Here is an 18,504-nt window from a genome sequence, read left to right as displayed (position 1 = left end):
CATCAAAAGGCCCCTGGATGACTGTGGAAAGACTGCAAGTTGGAGGCCTGTCTGACATAATCCATCCAAATACAGTGGATTAAATGTGAGTTACAATTATTGTTTATAGAGAGTTAATGACTCCTGCAACCCACAGTGTACAGAGAGAATAAAACGGTTTCAGGGACACTGAAGCTGATTAGCAACAACAGTATACACACTCTGCATTTCTCTGGAGGTGCTTTCTGAATAAATAGTAATCCAGCCTTGAGTGGTGGTTATAGAAAAAAATTAATACACAGTTAAATGGCATCTATTCATTTGATGGCTGTAGCTTGATTGAAAATCCTGTAACTATATTAATAATACATTCGGTCAAATTCAACCCTGGGAATTTATTTGAACATTATTGGCTACTTTATACGTCTTCTCCACAACATGTGTGAGATGAATATTGTACATTTACCTTATAGTCAAATTAAGACTTTATACAAATCAGCCTGTATAAGATTTAGCTGCTCTGTGTTAAAGCAGCTCCACCCTGACTAATTACAACATTAAAATGCAATTAACATGACATTAAGTCATAATAACCATTCACTAACAGAGAGAGGATAACTACATTTTTACATGAGCAGGGACAAAAGAACCAAAACACACTATTACTGTACCTTTAAAGTGCATTTTCTTGCATTTGTACATTTTAAATCCCAGATTTTTATTTATTTATAAAATTTCCCTTTTTACTTGAGTTAAAAATCCGAATCCATCTCTGCACTTGTTTTTTGAGTAAATATTCATCACTAAAGGCTGGTGCACCTGATTTAATTTTTACTAAACTCTAATTTCCACAGGTTTGATGACATTGCGGCTAACGGACAGTACCTGATATAACAGTAATGTCACAGTTCTATAGGTTATTGGGTGTTTTTCAGAAGATGCTCACATATCAGAGATCAGGACTTTGCTTCCTGTTCATTTGCTCCCAGATCACTGCACAGCGCGTCCACCTGGACAGTGCCAGTGGGATTTGCTGCCATTGGGTGTCGCTGTGCGCGTAAAGTCTCCACCGGCAGGTTTTGGTCCGACCGGACCCCAACACAGTCTGAAGTGTCAGATAGTCTCGTTAACACGTGAGAAATACGGTGTATGGAAGAGGGCGAAGGAAGGGGGAACCGGGCAGACAGATAAGGCGAGGAGAAGTTTTGGCGAAGGAGCTGGACTTGGAGGAAAAGTGCGGAGATCTCCATGAGGGAATGCCGAGAAGGAGCACAGACAGACGGCCAGAGCACCAGAAATGAGTCCGAGGTAAGACTGTGATACTCCAGAGAGGCAGGGATGCCATCCACGCAGGCGTGTGATCGCACTGTGTCAGAGTGAGCAGCGTTTAGTGGCCGACACTGAGGGGTTTATCAAACTTTCAATATGATTTCTGGACTAATTCGTCTTTGATCCGATGCTCCTGACACAGACAGAGCATCTGAGGCATATGGTCATGTCCGGCCTGAAGTCTTATCTGATACACAGACACTTCGGCTTCACCAGACATTTTTTTATTTTTATGTGTTATTTGCATATTTAAATCATCACAGACACTGCATGTCTTGTGAGGGAGATTTCCAGAACAAGATGTTTGGCATTAAGAAAGAAATAAGATTGCAATTTATAAAAGCCACATAGAATAATTTATATGAGTTTTGATACTTGTAAAACACTAAATATGATGACGTATAGTTCTACAGCAGAAAGTGGTAAAATATAAAAATAAAACACAGAAAGACATTCTATTAATAACAGCGGTGTTAATGTCTGGCTCTATGTAAAGGTGCACAGCTGCTTGTTTTTACTTTCCATAAGAATGTTTTGACATCAGGGAAATGCCAAGTTTTTAAGTAGGCAGGCACGTGATCTAAATGTTATCAGAAAAGGCCTCATGTCCTCATGTGGCCGCTTTTCAGGGAGAGAACCTACAAACACAACAATCCTGTCCAAAACTACACCTCCATGTAGCTACAGGTGATGATGTGCTGGATGTGGGCTTTGAGTGGGAACAGGTGTTTTACCTGAGAGAGAGGGAGAGAGAGAGAGAGAGAGAGAGAGAGAGAGGGAGAGAGAGAGGGAGGGAGAGAGAGAGAGATGTTGAGATGTTTTAAAGTGGTTTATCGACCCTCCTTTTTAATTTCAGTATTGTTGTGAAGCTCTTGTAGCTCCATGTCCTCTTGTCTGTCTACAAGTGAATGTTAAGCACACCTTCATTCAAACGTTTCATTATTAGCCTATTGATTATCAGATGTCTTGGTTAAAAAGGCATCAGGACAGACCACCGACAGTGAAATGTGAATTTATTGCCTACAGACCTAAGAAAAAGCAAACACAAATTGTGATTGAATTTGATTTCACTTTTGGCCAGAGTGACAAAACTGAATTAAACCTGACAGTGCTTGTGTGTGTGCGTGTGTGTGTGTGTATAGGGGTGGTGGGCTTGTAGTTCCTCGCGGGGCCTTGACATGAGAAACTTTTAACAGCTCTTGATGTAACCAGTAATTTCCATCATTAAAGTGCTCTCCAAAGCTGAAGTGGGCTGCCTGTTCATAAATATGGAACATATATATGTGGACGTATACACTGGCTGCCTGTCTCTTTAAGACGATGTGTTGAGAAGTTCAAGTCGGGGTCACTTGAAGTTCCTGCCCTCGATTTTACCTTTTAGTTTTATTATAGACTGACATCACACGGGGCGCTAAAACACTTAAGGCGCATAGAGGCTCCATTATCATCCCGGTGCGCGTTATTGCTCCGACTCAAAAATAGCTAAGGAAATTACTAGAAAAAAAAAAATCGGAGGAAACTGATGCTGGTCTAAGCACGTATTTTTTTTTTTATAGGAGGGGATGCGAGAGAGAGAGAGAGAGAGAGAGAGAGAGAGAGAGAGAGAAAGAGAGAGGAGGGGCAGATAGACAGAGAGAAAGAGGGAGGAAAGTGGGTGGGAGGACGGACCTAAGGAGCGACAAGAAATTCATATCAATTAATAATCATAAAAAAAGAGCTGGCAGACACGCTCGGAAAACTGGCATGGTTTGTTGGAGGCTGGCAGTTGAAAGCTGAAACGTCAGATATGACTCCTAGAGACTGCTGAGATGATCATTAAGGGAGACTTAGATCGGATGGCAGAAGACATCGGGCATGCAGGTAAGAGCTGATATGCTGCACTCAGGCACCCAAACAACCAGAGGGAGGCATGGCATGTGGGCTTTTATTCTTTAAACCGGACCGGGTTTGCTGCCACACAAAATTACTTTCTTAACCAGTCATTGAAATATTATAGAGCGTATTTTCGATCAGTCAGCCTTTTGCAGCCTACCTCTATAATTTTATCTTTATTATATATCAGTCTAATTTTGATATCGACTTCGCCTTTTTCTCCTTTCCGCATTAAATTCGAGTCGGTTGAAAACATCCAGACTTTTTTTTTTTCTAAACCCCAAATCATTAAGTAAACACGGAGTAATTCAATTTACAATTTCATGTAATGGCGATTTAAGATTAACTCTAGCTTCCAAAATCAACAAAAATGATTCATAACATTTCGAGAACTAAACAAAACAAGTTTGATTTACGATACAAAATTCCAAAAAACAACATCTGACCTTAGAGTGTATTTGTTTTTTAATCTTTTCAATTTATTCTACTTTAATTTATTTTTGCTCGGATTTCTTTTAAATGTTAAAATGGGGTTGTGTTAAAAGGAAACTTTTGTTTCATTAGTAATCCCGTTATAAATATTTAAAAGGGAAGTTACAGCAAAAATGAGTAAGTTCATGTAGGAGGTGATAGAACAGGCCCATCGCTGTGCGTAACGGTGTCACCGCCACACAGGCACACTGGAGAATATTATAGACATGTTTTGGAGAAAGCTCTTTTTTTGAGTAAGCTTTTCTTTGGTGAGACCGATGTTTTCTCCAGCTGCATTAAAAAGAGATGGTTGTGAGTGTTGCTGACAGCTCCACAGACACAAAGAGCTGGTTTAAGCAGCAGCTGGGATGCACCTTGAAACGCAGCGCGCTGGACGCGGAGGGTCTGTGCAGGGGGATCAGGAGGAGGCGGAGGATGAGACACGGATTCACCCGTGATTCGGTTTAATGTACAGAGTGTGAGATAAGTCCGCGGCGACACTCACACACACAGGCTCAGACTCCCACTGCTCTGCTGCATGCTGCTCTCAGGGCTCTGGTACTAAACAACAACTTCAAAAACCAGCCCTCAACTTTAAAACTCGCTCTGAAATAAAACGACAAAAAAGCCAAACAAAGTTAGTTTGTCTGCTATACATTTTTATAAAAATGTGCAGCATGTCGATTATTCATGCAAAAGATAAAACATTATAAAAAAAATTAGTCATGCACATAGTTAATTAAAATGGAATAATTTCCTGTAAAATCTGCAGGACATGGACTGATTATAAACCAATAACTGGCTGTTGATGCTGCTGATAGTTCGATTGAAGTGTCGATTTTTATCGTGTCATATTAATGTGATTATGCTCGATCTCCTGTTGAAATAAGCTCGACAGACTCGGCTCACATCAAGATTAAGACGCTGCGTATCACTGGCGTGCCTCCGGGCTCTACTTTAGAAATGTGGGATGCTTTTTTAGATGCGCGATTACAGAAACAGGAAACTGACGCCGAGTCTCCATGATGTTTGCTGACCTGACTAAAAACTCTTAACTTATTCACTTATTCATGTGTGCAAGCTCCTCCATGTGCGCTTCAGTGGAAAAGCCACAGTCCTGTTATTTCATGCATGTAAACCTCCTCCAGCCTGTATCTGACTCATGTGACTCACAAAAATAACAAGAAATAAATTCAGTTTGATTGAAACATGTGTAAAACTACAGTAAAATATCTTCTTGTTCTCGTTCAAGCTCGACTTTCTGCTGCAATGTTGCCTCATAAATTGCATGTTTGGTTATAGATGAACTTGGTAAAATGGGCTCTAAAATAAACAAGGCTTGCATGAGCATGGGGCAGGAAATAGAAATGAATATGTAACGTGGGGCCGAGGTTTGATGCAAAGATCTGCAGTGTTTATGTGACTTGAGGCAGAATGCAGAGGTAGGAAGTTTAAGTCCCTCGTCTTCACCCCCAAAACCACAGAAGCGACAAAACAGACAAAGCACAGGGACCATGAATATTAATCTGATTCAAATACCTGAGTGCCATTGCCGTAAACTACATCACCATCATTTAAGTTTCCAGAGCCTGTTGACGGCTCATTAAAACGAAGTCAATCAGATAAAAACAGCCCTGCATCCCACAGGGGCTCCACTAACCCTGTCTCAGGCCACTGTGACTGTATGTACAATGCAGAAAAAAATGATTTAATTTAACCTGTACAAAACAAAGCTGTGTGTGTTTATAGGAATAGCGTATGTAGCAGGCTCAATGTGACTAAATATCACGACAATCATAGCTGGCTTCCTAACAGGATGCAGTGAGCTTACACTTGCCCTCCAGATCAAGCGTTTTTTCATAAAACATGTTTTACTGTGGTCTTTCACATTTTGTCATCAGATGTCGAGCTCAACTGTTTTAAAAGGGAAACAGCCCCTCATATACTTGGGTCTGATCACAGCGAGAAAAGAGTTTCTTAATGTGTTGATGGGAAAGCCACAGCCACCTTGACAGTTGTTACCACAAGACCTAACCAAAAATATTTTTGTTGTACTCGCAGCAACATTGCAGGTGCACAGAAATATTGCTTTTTGAATTTCCCTTCCATCAAAAAAAGAGTTGATGGATTTTTTTTTTTTTGCAAGTAAACTCTGTCCTCATAAAGGAAGGGTTGATTTTCAATTTTTTGCTCCGTAATGCACTTGAGCTGTGTCGTATAATATGGCGCTGTGGGCTGCATTAGAGACAGGAATGTACACTGATTGTGTGTGTGAGTACACAATGTGTCACCATTCGCCGCACAGTAACCGGTAACAGTAACAGTGAGCTCAACGCCCCTTAATGCAATGGAGACTGAGAAAATTCACTTAAGTTATGGAGATGCTTTGGACCATTCCTCATATCACACTCATTTTCAAACATGTTTGATCTGACCGATGCTGAAATTTATAGCCAAGTGTGACTGTTGAGTATTTAAAGCCAGACAAAAACCAGAAGTGGAAACACTTTAGATGACAACTAGACACATGATGGAGCGTAAATCCAGAGTAAACCTGACATACCTGCCTTTATATTCATATTCTCTCCTCTCTTTTTTTCACTTTATTTGGTATTTATGACCAGATAATAAGAAATAAATAGCACACAAGTCATATGTGTAATCATGAGGACAGGAACTTTTAAAATAAAAATCAACTATGATTAATGAGGAAAAAATTATCACATTTAAAAGATACATTTTCCTTTCATATTGACGACTGTTCAGCTCGTAATCCCTCACTGACAGTAACTTTTGGTTTTCCACCTCAGCAGCGAAAATGATGCTGCCTGATGCTGAACATGCATTTACAAAAACACACCACTCAAAACTGTACCAAGGAGCGACCTTGACTTTCCCTAACAGGCAGCTTTAACAGCAGTGCACTGATAGAGAAAAACAGACACGTCAGATTTTCTTCTGTTCAGGACTGTGCAGAGAATTCCTTAGTAAATCATTTGTGAGATTTTCTTTTTTTAAATTCATACTTCCTTTTTCTTGTGCTGAGCGGAATAAACAAGAAGTGAATGAGCTGGTGTCAGGAAGACCGTGATCAGACAGATGACATGATATTTGTTTAGTTGCTTGTTTCCCATCAGTGAGACTAAGCCCTTAGGGACAGTTTGAGACGTTTAATCTCCTATGTAAACTATCCTCAGATGCCACTGATTGAACAATACATGGTGTTTCTTGCATGCAGCTGATGTAGTTTATTTCAAGCTTGATGGAACAATTAGTGTTGATATTTAAATGTGTGTGTGTGAATGCGTGTGTGTATGCAAGTGTGTGTGTGTGTGTGTGTGTGTGTGTGTGTGCATTAGATCCCTAGAGCTGCTCTCAATGTAAAGTATTGAATCATCTAAGTTTGATTTACATCATGTGCGCTCAGTGTTCCTTATATGACTGGACAGAAAGAGGAGCTGGAGGACCCGTCTTTTTTTGGATGTGTCTTTCCCCCAAAGGTTTATACCTGCTGTTCATCATAATTGTGAAACATTCATCTCTTCGCTTTGTTTAAAACTCTGCACACAACTTCTGGAATACTATATCAGGAAGCCAGCAGTTACAAAATATATATCTGCGGTTTTCTGACTTTACTTCTTTCTCTGTTTTTGCTCGCTGCAGAGGAAGTGGATGCAGAGACTAGAATTTGTGATAATGAGAAAACCATTGCAACCGCTCACCTTTACCAAGAGTTCATTTTTACCAAGTGGCCCTCGTGTGCACTTCCCACACACAGGTTCTGCACTCTGCACACGTTCCACTGAGTGGAATCTATGAGCTGAGCACGAAGATGTAAATATTTAAGGCAAATTATAGAATAAATGATAAAACGTCTATTGTGACTTGACATTAAAAATGCAGTGAAATTAAGTGATGCAGTGTGTTTAAAAAGAAAATGTATTATTAATGAATCTGTATACTCTTCAAATGCATCCTCATGCAAAGGTTTTTTTTAATTTCTCTGTTACCTCTACAGTTGAAGTTGTTGTTGGCAATCCAAGATTTTGACACTTTTGACTATTTTGATGCATAAAGCATAACTTTTCAAAGAAAAAATACACTAATAATAATAATAATAACTACAAATGACACACTGATTGTGTTTTTGTTTCATGAAATGCTGACTGCTGCATGACGTTTTACAGATATTTGTTGTTGCAGGTGGCGGACTGAAGACGATGCTGGATGCCATGGAAGTTCCAAGTCATGCTAGGGATCTCCTCCTGCAGCTCAACAGCCAGCGCACCAAAGGCTTCCTGTGTGATGTTATCATTGTGGTGCAGAACGCGCTCTTCAGAGCTCACAAGAACATTCTGGCTGCCAGCAGCCTCTACTTGAAATCTTTGGTGGTCCATGACAATCTCATCAACCTCGACCACGAGATGGTGAGTCCAGGGGTCTTCAGGGTCATTCTGGACTACATCTACACAGGCCGCCTTAGTGATGGAGACCCCACTTCTCCCAATGAACCCAATCTAGGCGCTGTGCTGGCAGCAGCTAACTACCTTCAGCTGCTTGACTTAGTGGCTCTGTGTAAAAAGAAGCTGAAAAAACATGGCAAGTACCCTCCCCGTCCAGGTCCTCAGTTTCTGCCCTACCCAAAGATGGGACCCAACATGGGGTTAGGGACTGGTGGCAGGTATAGGGTTTCCACTCCTGTCATTCAGCCCTGCCCTCCAGGGGGACTGTTGAACAGCCATGCATCCCGGGTGGCACCAATAGAGGAGCTAGTTCCCCATCGACTAGCCATCCATGCTGGGGAGTTGTACGCTCCCACCGCCACCCAGGGCTCTCAGGTGTTCCCGTCTCTGCACTCAGCTCTGCCTGCCCAGCTCGGGCGCTCGGCCCACTCTGAGAGGAACTGCTCCCCCAACTATGGCCTTGACCTCTCCAAGAAAAGCCCCAACTCCCAGTCTCAGCACACACCCTCCCAATCCCATCTGGCAAACGCTCACAACGATGAGGAGCGGGACGAGACTCTGAGTGGCCGCACCAGTCCCATGCAGGGCATGAATGGCAGGGCCTTCCCCTCTGAAAAAATGGAGTCGACCGACCAGACAAACGCCCTCACGCCTCCGCCTTTCCCCCATCTCAACCAGCCTCTTGGCCCACACCTTCCCCACCTGCACCGCTCAGGCTCCCAGGGCACAGATCGCTACCCGTGCCCCCCCAGCCCCGACACCCCGACGGAAGGTGGCGAGGCGGGCAGAGAAATGGGCAACATCTACCGCTGGGTGAAACATGAGCCGCTGTCGTATACGGCCGAAGATGAGGATGAGGATGAGGATGAGGAGGAAGGGCATGAGAATGGAGAACAGCATCATAACCACCACAAGGCTGGGGAGGAGAGTGAAGGCGCAGACGACAAGAGCGGCTCAGGCACGGAGGAGACGGGCAGCAGCGAAGGCCGCCCCTCCCCTACTGGACCGATGGGGAGGTTCCACATGCCGTATGAGCCCGAGAGCTTCGGGGACAATCTGTATGTCTGCATTCCCTGTGACAAAGGCTTCCCCAGCTCGGAGCAGCTCAACGCACACGTGGAGACGCACACGGAAGAGGAGCTGTACGTGAACTCAGGCGGGGAGATGGGAAACAGCAATAACAGCAGCACCAAAAACATGAGCAGTAACACAAATGGTTATGGGAGCCTGAACAGCAGCAATAGCCTCAACAGCCTGTCCCATCTGGAGACCAAGTCCAGCCAGGCGCTGAGTTCGGGGGGCCTCGGCGAGATGATCCGACCCTACCGCTGTTCCAACTGCGAGAAATCCTACAAAGACCCCGCCACTTTGCGACAGCACGAGAAGACCCACTGGCTGACGCGGCCGTACCCATGCAGCATCTGCGGCAAGAAGTTCACGCAGCGTGGCACTATGACGCGCCACATGCGTAGCCACCTGGGCCTGAAACCTTTCGCCTGCGACTCCTGTGGCATGCGCTTCACCCGCCAATATCGCCTCACCGAGCACATGCGCATCCACTCCGGGGAAAAGCCCTATGAATGTCAGGTGTGTGGGGGGAAGTTCGCCCAGCAGCGCAACCTCATCAGTCACATGAAGATGCACAGTAGCGGAGGGACTGCAGGGGGCCTGACCACAGATGGGAAACTGAAGCTGGACTTTTCAGAGGGCATTTATCCTCTGAGTAAATACACAGCAGAGCACCTGGGGCTGAAGCAGGAGAAGGCCAATGAACTTTTCATCCAAGCTCAGCAGCAACTGGTAGCCGACGCAAAGGCCATGGAGAGCCTCTTCCCACTGTCCAAACTGGCCTCTGAACACCTGGGCATCCCCCACGACAAGATGGACGTCCTGGGCCAACCCCTGCCCCCTCCCCAGCACGGCCTTTCTGAAGCCCGCACCATTGACCGCTACTCCCCCAGCTAAGATAGAGCAGTGTAAATGGCAGTCACCAATAGGTCTGTGTAGGCACACAACTTTAGCAGTATTTTAAAGCCATTCACCTCAACTCAGTATCTCCTCTGCACCTCAGACTCAGGCCAAAAATGAATTGGTCTGCTAATGCACACCAAAAAGTGTAGACTTTAAGTGCCTTCCTATGCATCTAATGTATCTTAAAAGTCCTCCTTCAGAAAGGAGGCCTGTGCTATTCCATGACCAAGGGACACTCACTCAAATAAGTACAGTATTTATGTACAGTGTATGCAAACAAATGTTTTTTTTTCTTTCAATTTTCCGCCATTGAGCCAAAGTGACAAATTGAAAACCAAAATGAAATTGTTTTATTTATTTTTGTACCACAGTGAAATCCAAAGAGAAACTGTTGCAAGGAAATGCTGCAATCAGACCCTAAACCTGTGTACTATTAAGAATCATCTGTGTACAAGAAATGAGAGAAAAAAAGCACATAAGGACAAGATTCAGGGTTTGTGTCCAGACCTGAGTGGAACTTTTATCAAATGAATAAGCCAACTCTTCTGGACTTTAAAGTTATGGGAGGATATATTTTTTTCTTTTTTGTTTTTCTTTTCTGTTTTTGGGGTACTGGACAATTTATGTATCTCACCCTCCAGCTTCTCCCCATCCTGTTCCTGCTTACCAAGTTGCGAGGAAATAACTGAACGATAAGAGCAATTGCTTCAGCATTTCGGTAAAGTCTCCTCTGCTTTATTTTCTCCGCATTTTTTTTTTTTTAAAACAGCACTCCACTCCCCCGCATATTTGTGCGGATAAAAGCTCATACTACGTGACAGTAATGGTTGCTTAATCAGCCTTACACTCAGCGTGTAACCCTTGTTGAGCTAAAACTTCCTTTTGCATTTTGACTAACATCCCCTTAGCTTTCGGTTGTTATTGAGATGCAGCAAGCACGGCCCTGTGATCTCATAGCTGGGACATGATTGCACATACCCAGCTGATGACACACTAATCCTTGTTCACGATGAGTGTAGCTTCATCTCACGGTGTGTGGACGCAGCATGGGTGTTGCCTCCGACACTGTGCATTGCGGCCGAGGCAGGCGGCAGAGGCGAGGACCAGGTCACAATTAATGACACAGAAATCTGTCATTTACTGTCAAGAGCGATTACTCCATTCACAGCAGCCTGATGATTAATTATGGAGCGGCAGTAGTCAAACGCTGTGTTTGGACACTGCTCTGCTCCGCTGTCCGACCTGTCATTTGACCTCCCTCCCCTGTAGTCTGTTGTCTGGGAGCTCTGCTACTGTTGACAGGCCAAAGTGTGTGCTGTGCTCAGCCCTTTGCCTTAAAAGTGCTCCACACACACACACACACACACCGCACACAGACGCTCCCTCTCCTACCACACACACACACACACACACACACACACAGCGAGTCACTAATCTGTCAGTGATACGAACATAAGAGGGGGTTTGTGGGTCTTCCCTGGAAGCCAGCGGGTGAACAGCACACCCCAGCTGCTGTGGCTCAGTAATCCCTGTGAAATCTCACTTTCTCCTGGACAATTCGCACTGCTCGCCGGCATGATGTCCCATTTCATGCCTGCCATCTCACCCCTCTGATCCACTTATTACCATCATATCCCAGACTAGCAAATGTCTCCCGGCCTCGCCTCCTTTCCCCCGGCTGGTATCAAACGCGGAAACAAAGAATGACATATTTCTGTGTTGGCTGACCAGCAGTTCCTTCAGATTGAAAACAAAAGAGCACTTAAAGGTTGCGGGTTGAAGGCACATTCTTGTCTTTGAATGTTTATTCCAAAGAACATGCTGCCCTTTTCTCTTTTCTTTCTTTTTTTTTTAATTTTTCCACTTTTACTGGTCTTTGATTCAGATTAGAAATGTCTGACCACTATAGTGCCAATGCCAACCTCAGTGGGTGAATGTGAAGACTAAAGCCATAAATACACTGTGATAGACGTAGTGAATCTTAAAGGCTTAAAGACAAAAAAAACAAAAAAAAACAAAATACAAGACAATGTGCCTGACTTTTGGGATTGTTTTTTTTTTTTTTTTTTTTTAATGTAACAATAATTTAAGGGCTTCTTTTCGGTAGCATATGATCATATCAAACATGTTGTTTCCTGTCACTTAACTTTTCTTTTCATTACATTTTGATTTGAACTAAAAGCAGCACATGTGAAACTGGTGCTTACCTCAGGACTGAACCCAGCATGGGGATGCTAAGCTTTAGTAAACCTTCGAATAACAATGCGACACACACACACACACACACACACACACACACACACACACACACACACACACACACACACACACACACACACACACACACACACACACACACACACACACACACACACACACACACACTTTTTTTAATTGTCTTATTAACAGGGCAGTGGTCCTGTGTTAAACCTGTGGTTATTACTGTGTTTATACATTTCTTGTTACAGTTTTATGGTGGAGAGATAACATGTGATATTAACATTTTTGTTTTTATTTTTTACTATGCGGTATACATTTTCTATTGTTGTCCTCAAGGAGGCTTGTGTCTGTCTGAGCAATTCCATTGTTTTAACATAAGGCAAAGTCATTTTGGTTGTGTCTGGCTGTCTGTGAATTTCTGAACCACACTTACAGTAAAGGAGGCATAATGGTGTTGATCTCTGGTTTCAGCCACACAGTCAAGGTGACAAGTGCAGTGTAGTTTGAAATTTCTCTGTTTGCTCACAAGATGCGATGACTAGCTCTGTAAACAGACAAACAGTAGCTCTTCTAGACAAGTATGAAAACTACCCTCATATTGTTTGAGACTTCTTTTCCAGAGGTCATTGAACTTTCGATGCGGGCCAGTCTGAGGCCGTACATGCACACGAGGCGCACAGGAAGCTTATTTTGGTTAATGCTTCGTGTTTTGAGCTGTTAAAAGCTCTGCAACCAAAAAAAAAAAAAACCCAGAAAGAGTGGCTGCAATGAAACATTAACAGTAGGATCTCGGTCCAGAAACATGTGCATACGTGTTAAAAACGTAGAAAGGGGCGGATGTCAGTCGTGGGAATTTCAGTCCCCTCACTCCCTCTCATTCACGAGTTTAAATAAAAATCTGCGTCCGCCTTATGCCATTAAAACAACAATAATTGTTTTCACTGTCACTTCAAATCTGTGCAGGAGGGAAGAGCAAGATAATGCCTGAACATTTCTGTGGGATGTGCACTGTTTGAAATTTGCTTCATTGCATTCATGTGTACGATAGACAGAGAGGGAAGGGTCGTGTCTCTATAGAGAGGGGAAGCGTTTTCTTGTCTGTTTGTGTGTCCCTATGCTATTTGAGCATATAAGGGGCTGTTAATGCATGTCCTGGGAATAAGGGTTGGTGTGAAGGAGAAGAGCTGAGGAGCAGGAAGTGAACTTTTGGCTGGTGTGTTGTGTTGAGCAGGATGTGCCGTGTGTTTCTGCTCAGAGGCAGATAGAGAGACGGAGAATGGGGTGGGAGAGGAGCAGGGAGAGCGCAGCAGGGTGGACACGAGCCATTGTCTCAGTATGAAAGCCTGTTCGTACTTCTAAAACTCTCCATTCAGAAAACAAGTAGACTGTATCTTCTCTTTTCCTTCCCCCTTTTGCTCTTTGGGAATAAGCCTCTGCTCAGTGTCACGATGATATGACTCTGTGGCCTTTCAAGAGCTGAACAGCGAGGAAGCCATTCAGACATTTTGTTACAATTTGAGGATGTTGTGGATTAAATTTTTTTTGCATCCTTTTGATCAAAGGAATACATTACAGTATTTCCCTCATATTATGTCCATATTTTAAGAATTAAAAAAAAAATTGGGCCAAGGCTGATCTGAAATTATGTTGTAAATAATAATTAAAAAAATAATTGGCAGCATTTCTTTTGCTCTGTGGTTGACTCAGTTAGTCAAATTAGAAAAGCCTTGTTTCAATTTGCTGGTGTAGCCACTCGACCCATGGGGTTTCAGGCCATATGCCTTTGTTAATCTTATTTATATGACACATCAACTCAGAAAACCTCTCTGCCACCAAAGTGGTTTAGATGAAGATGTTTTAAGAGTAATAAAGCTGGGTGTTAACATTAATTAATATGACGATGACAAATATAAATGACAAACCACCAACTACACTAATATTTTATTTTATTTTTTAGTCTATTTCATTCCTTTTTAATGTAATGACAAGCATCATAGGCCCATAATTTTCGTAACACTAACAATATAGAAGTAACAAACGATCTGGATGAGTTCCAGTGGCCCTGTGTAGACCAAAAAAGGGGTTTGGTTTAATGTTAAAAAATGCAAAGTATGCCTTTAAGCTTTCTACCAGCGGCAGCAAGCCGAGGTCACCTATGTGACTCCGACAGGCTCAACGGTCCGGATCTGCAATCATCCCGCTGTTTGACATTTATTGTGTTTCACGCTGTGTGCCAGAAGGACTGAAGCACTTAGCAGACATCGCAGATGCTCAAAACAAAACTCGGCGACGATCTTTGTAGTTTCCACGGGTTTCGTTGTTGAGCTAAGCTTCTGACCAACTTTGACTTTGCCTTGTTATAAAAGCCATTATCTAAGTGGCTACTCATGAGAGCACGGCGCAGACATGCCACTATTGTCCAGTGTACATATTTCTTTTTATGAGGACTCATGTTTAAAAGTGAGTTAGAGCCAAATAATATCAATAATACAGTCTTATTTTGGCATTGAAACCATAAACTGTCACTTAGGTCAGCCAATACAAATGTGCCTTCAGTGTGACAAACATTCAGCGATTTTTGCAATAATTTGTCTGAGTGTATGCGTGTGTGTGTGTGTGTGTGTGTGTGTGTGCGTATGCGTGTGAGTGTGTGTAGATTTTCTGATGTGTCCACATTGTGCACCTGTCCATCTACATGTCTGAACGCCTTTCCCACAGTGTAGCAGGGTAAAGTACAAGGGAGAGATTTGACACTTTCAAGGGTCTTTATTACAAGCAGCTGCTTTAGATTTATTTCCCCGAACTGCACTTTTCTGGAAAAATCATTGTATTGTGATTTTTTATTACTCTTGTGATCCCCTAGAAGTCCCACAATTGCCTTTCCTCTGGCACTTTGCTTCCTTTGCTTTCTCCCCCTCTTCCTCCCTCCAGTGCAGAGCTTGGCCACACTCGCTCACCGCCCTTGTTACCTCAAAGCGGAGCTTTCCTCCTCACCTCTCTCTGTCCCTTCTCTCTTCTTACACTCAATACAAACCGCTGACCCACAGCACCCGCTGCACCCCCACCCCCCACCCGCCCACCCCCTCCATGATCCACTTACTTCCAGCTGTTTTTCATGCTGAAGAAGACAGTTGTCTAAATGTTTATGTGAAGAGCTACTTTCTTTTTCTTTAGGCCCTGATCAATTTCCAAAATGAACTTCGTGGCATGTGTTAAAATACAGCAGATGATGGGCCAAATAAAAAAGTCTGACATCGTTATTGTATTCTGATCCTCTGGCCAAAAACCGGCTTACGAAGGGGAGATTAAAGACAGCATATCGTTGTAGAGGAAATGCAGAATAATGCGAGGGGAAATGTTCAGGGGAAAATATGCTCAGAAAGATGCCAGTAAAGTAAACATGTATGAAATTGCACAATTGAGCCGGGGCCTCGGCTGCGCCAGCCAAGTCATGCGCTGGGATGGAGGGAACAAGTCAGAGAGAAGGGTTGAGAGGAAAAGAACCAGAAACAGAGAGAAAAATAGCTTGTGCTTGATAGTCATAACCTTCAGTAAATAACAAAGGAAAACTTGCTCGCTCTGTTCTTCTGCTCACCTCTTTTTTTCCACCTCGTTCTGCGAGTTCACTCCACTTCATTTCCCTCTTTTAGGAAATTAAGTTTTTTTTCCTCTTTTCATTGTTTATTTCTGCAGGTCTTTGCCAAGGTTGTTTAACGTTCATGTCAGCATGCCCTCCAAGATGTCATCCTCTATCCAGACCTAACAATTATCACCCAATCAGCACATGACTTACAGTAGGCTCTTTGTAGTTAAATAGAGAAGGGGCTTCTGGCTGCCCGGGTCTTTCTCCTGCATCTGTTTAGCTTGGATCTCTGTTTCTTTCTCTACCTTGGACACATACAAGACAGGCCGCGTGGACTTGAATCTTTACGTTTACAGTGAACAAAATCTCTGCTTCACAAGTTTCAATTCACAGACAAAGAGCAAGGACAAAACAGGCGAGAAGTTGAAAAAGTGAAAGATAGCAGGGGCGCAGATTTGATTGTATATCTATATCTCATACACACACAAAGGCACACAGACACACACACACACACACAGCTGGATGGCAGACTGCTGCTGCAGATTAGGTCAGATTTAATTAGGCTGCCCTGCTCCGTTTGGAGTGTCGCTTCTTGTAGAAAAACCCATTATTAAAGAAAAGGCGATTCCACTGACGGCTTCCACCCAACACACTGAAACCTGTGCCAAAATGTTACAGGGCCTCAGGGTCCCTACACACACACACACACACACACACACACACACACACACACACACACATACAGACATACACAAGCATCTATATTCTGGTTTTGGAAAAGGGTTATGTGTAGAAATGATGGATTATAATCTAATGAAGATCACTGTGACGTTCTGAGGTGGCTGTACCCGACTGGTTGTGGTTCAGGGATACAAGAGTTCAGCAGTAACGCAGACTGCCACGCAGACAGCAGTAGCTACAGAAAGATGGAAAAAAAATACATACATCACAAATTTACAATGGAAATGAGATTTTTCAGCAGAGGACAGGATCTTATTTCAGCAGGCATGAAGCAGATGTGCGTGAAACATTCAAAATGTCCAGCGTTTCTTTTTGTGGTTTTACAACAGTTTGTGCCATAAAGATACAATCAGAAGCAATACATTAAACCCAACAGTATTTTTCTATTTTCTGCATTTCATGTCAATATTGATCTTACTTTGCTTTAGTGAAATGAATGTATTTATTGCATGTCAAAATGTTTTATAGTTAATTTTTGTGTAAATTTCAATTGTGGGTTTTTATGATAATTTCATTTAATTATGGTGTCTTGATAAAATCATGTTGATAAGGCTTTTATTTTTCTAAAAGCCAATGTGAAAAATGTCATGTTTTTTTTGTTTGTTACTATATTCAAAATCAACTTGGCAATAAAGTGAATTGCATAACGGAAACATGATGACGTGTCACGTAATTTCTGCTCATCCGAATCAAAGACAAATAATTATAAATTATGATATATAAATATAATTTTATAATACATAAACAAGCTATTATGTATGTATCACAGAAGAGAAATCCTAGTTAAATTTCAAAAATCAAAGCTTGAAGTTTGAGGCCAGGGCAGCAGCCGTTTGTTATTGACACATTTATTGTGCATGATATGAGTTTCATATTAAAAGAAAAACACAAGACAAAAGACCACGATCGAGACCATTTCGCAGCATTGTCAACCGCAAGAATGAGCAACTTCTGTTCATTTTCCTATAATACATTCGCCTTCGAGTCTATATTCTCCCATATGGAGACATGTGAGTGCCTCATTTAAGACAGAGAATTTCAAATGAATCTCATACATCACACACAGTCCACATGCAACAATGAACAGATCCATTACTCTGTCAGCAGGAGCAAAACCAGCCAGGCAGGCACACACACTCACATCCTTTTCCACTGCGTGAAAATCACCTTATTATCACCAGCACATAAGAAATCATAGTGCCTTCCAGATGTTTGATATGAATCAAGTTGCCACAAATTACGTCCTGACGTTAAACAAATTAGCATTTCTTCTCTCAGGTGCAGTAAATCATCAACATTCATGAACTGAATGTGCTTCCTGCGAGCTCATACTCACCAGGTGAAATGAAAGACATCATCCACCCAATGCCGCGAAAAACAGTAGGCGAAAACAAAAGAAACAGCTTGACGTTAATCAAGTCTCAGTTCATAGCGTTCCTGATGCTGGAACACAGACAGTTTTCTCTGAGTTAAAGGAAAATTCCAGTTTATTACAATGTGGGTATTATTTTCATAGTTGTGGCCATCATATCTAAGTTTGACAAAAAATAATCTTAACTCAAAGTCCACTTACGAGCTTTTTCCAGACCTTTCAAGAAAGTAAGCATTTCCATGGTCATGTTTCTCTCTATTGGTTATGAGAACACTGTAGTCAATAAAAATATTACTGTGATATGAAAACATGCGTGCGTCCACACACAACAACAAAGTCCTGTGCGACACAAGCACTCAGATGATCAGAGAGGTTGTAAACGAGCCAAATATTCAGCCACGCAATCTAAACCACCTCATTTAGGGTTAAACTGGGTGTTCACAACAAAAATGTTTCCTCAGGTGCTGCTGTGACATAAAATATGAACCAGGAAGTTCAATTTG

General features: G+C 42.6%; 1 protein-coding gene and 1 long non-coding RNA gene across 5 annotated transcripts; both read left to right on the top strand.

Annotated features, from left to right (window-relative positions):
• Nucleotides 1-1,022: 1,022 nt before the first annotated feature.
• Nucleotides 1,023-10,844, top strand: hic1 (hypermethylated in cancer 1). 4 transcript variants are annotated; one of them, XM_085796162.1, is made up of 2 exons: nucleotides 1,023-1,287; nucleotides 7,855-10,844. In XM_085796162.1, the coding sequence occupies exon 2, from the start codon at nucleotides 7,872-7,874 to the stop codon at nucleotides 10,077-10,079; it is 2,208 nt and encodes a 735-aa protein (XP_085652288.1). In that variant the 5' UTR covers nucleotides 1,023-1,287; nucleotides 7,855-7,871; the 3' UTR covers nucleotides 10,080-10,844. The 4 variants fall into 4 exon arrangements, with proteins under 4 accessions (XP_085652288.1, XP_085652285.1, XP_085652286.1 ...); XM_085796159.1 differs by having other exon boundaries at nucleotides 1,060-1,287; nucleotides 7,839-10,844; XM_085796160.1 differs by lacking the exon at nucleotides 1,023-1,287 and adding an exon at nucleotides 2,551-3,168.
• Nucleotides 10,845-11,474: 630 nt separating this feature from the next.
• LOC146976398 (uncharacterized) lies at nucleotides 11,475-17,282 on the top strand. Its single transcript, XR_015037493.1, has 2 exons — nucleotides 11,475-14,917; nucleotides 14,953-17,282. It is a non-coding gene; the product is annotated as an uncharacterized LOC146976398 (long non-coding RNA).
• Nucleotides 17,283-18,504: the final 1,222 nt, after the last annotated feature.

Source organism: Trachurus japonicus, chromosome 13 (assembly GCF_045865225.1).
Source record: "Trachurus japonicus isolate A0001 chromosome 13, Traja_1.0".
Classification (NCBI taxonomy): domain Eukaryota; kingdom Metazoa; phylum Chordata; class Actinopteri; order Carangiformes; family Carangidae; genus Trachurus; species Trachurus japonicus.
This window is presented reverse-complemented; position numbering and strand designations above follow the sequence as displayed.

What these genes read in the sequence shown, in the direction of transcription:
- hic1 (XM_085796159.1), top strand. Translation starts at nt 1,228, where the DNA reads ATGAGGGAATGCCGAGAAGGAGCACAGACAGACGGCCAGAGCACCAGA. An exon ending in GCACCAGAAATGAGTCCGAG is followed by an intron (nt 1,288 to 7,838) that starts GTAAGACTGTGA and finishes GACGTTTTACAG; the next exon opens with ATATTTGTTGTTGCAGGTGG.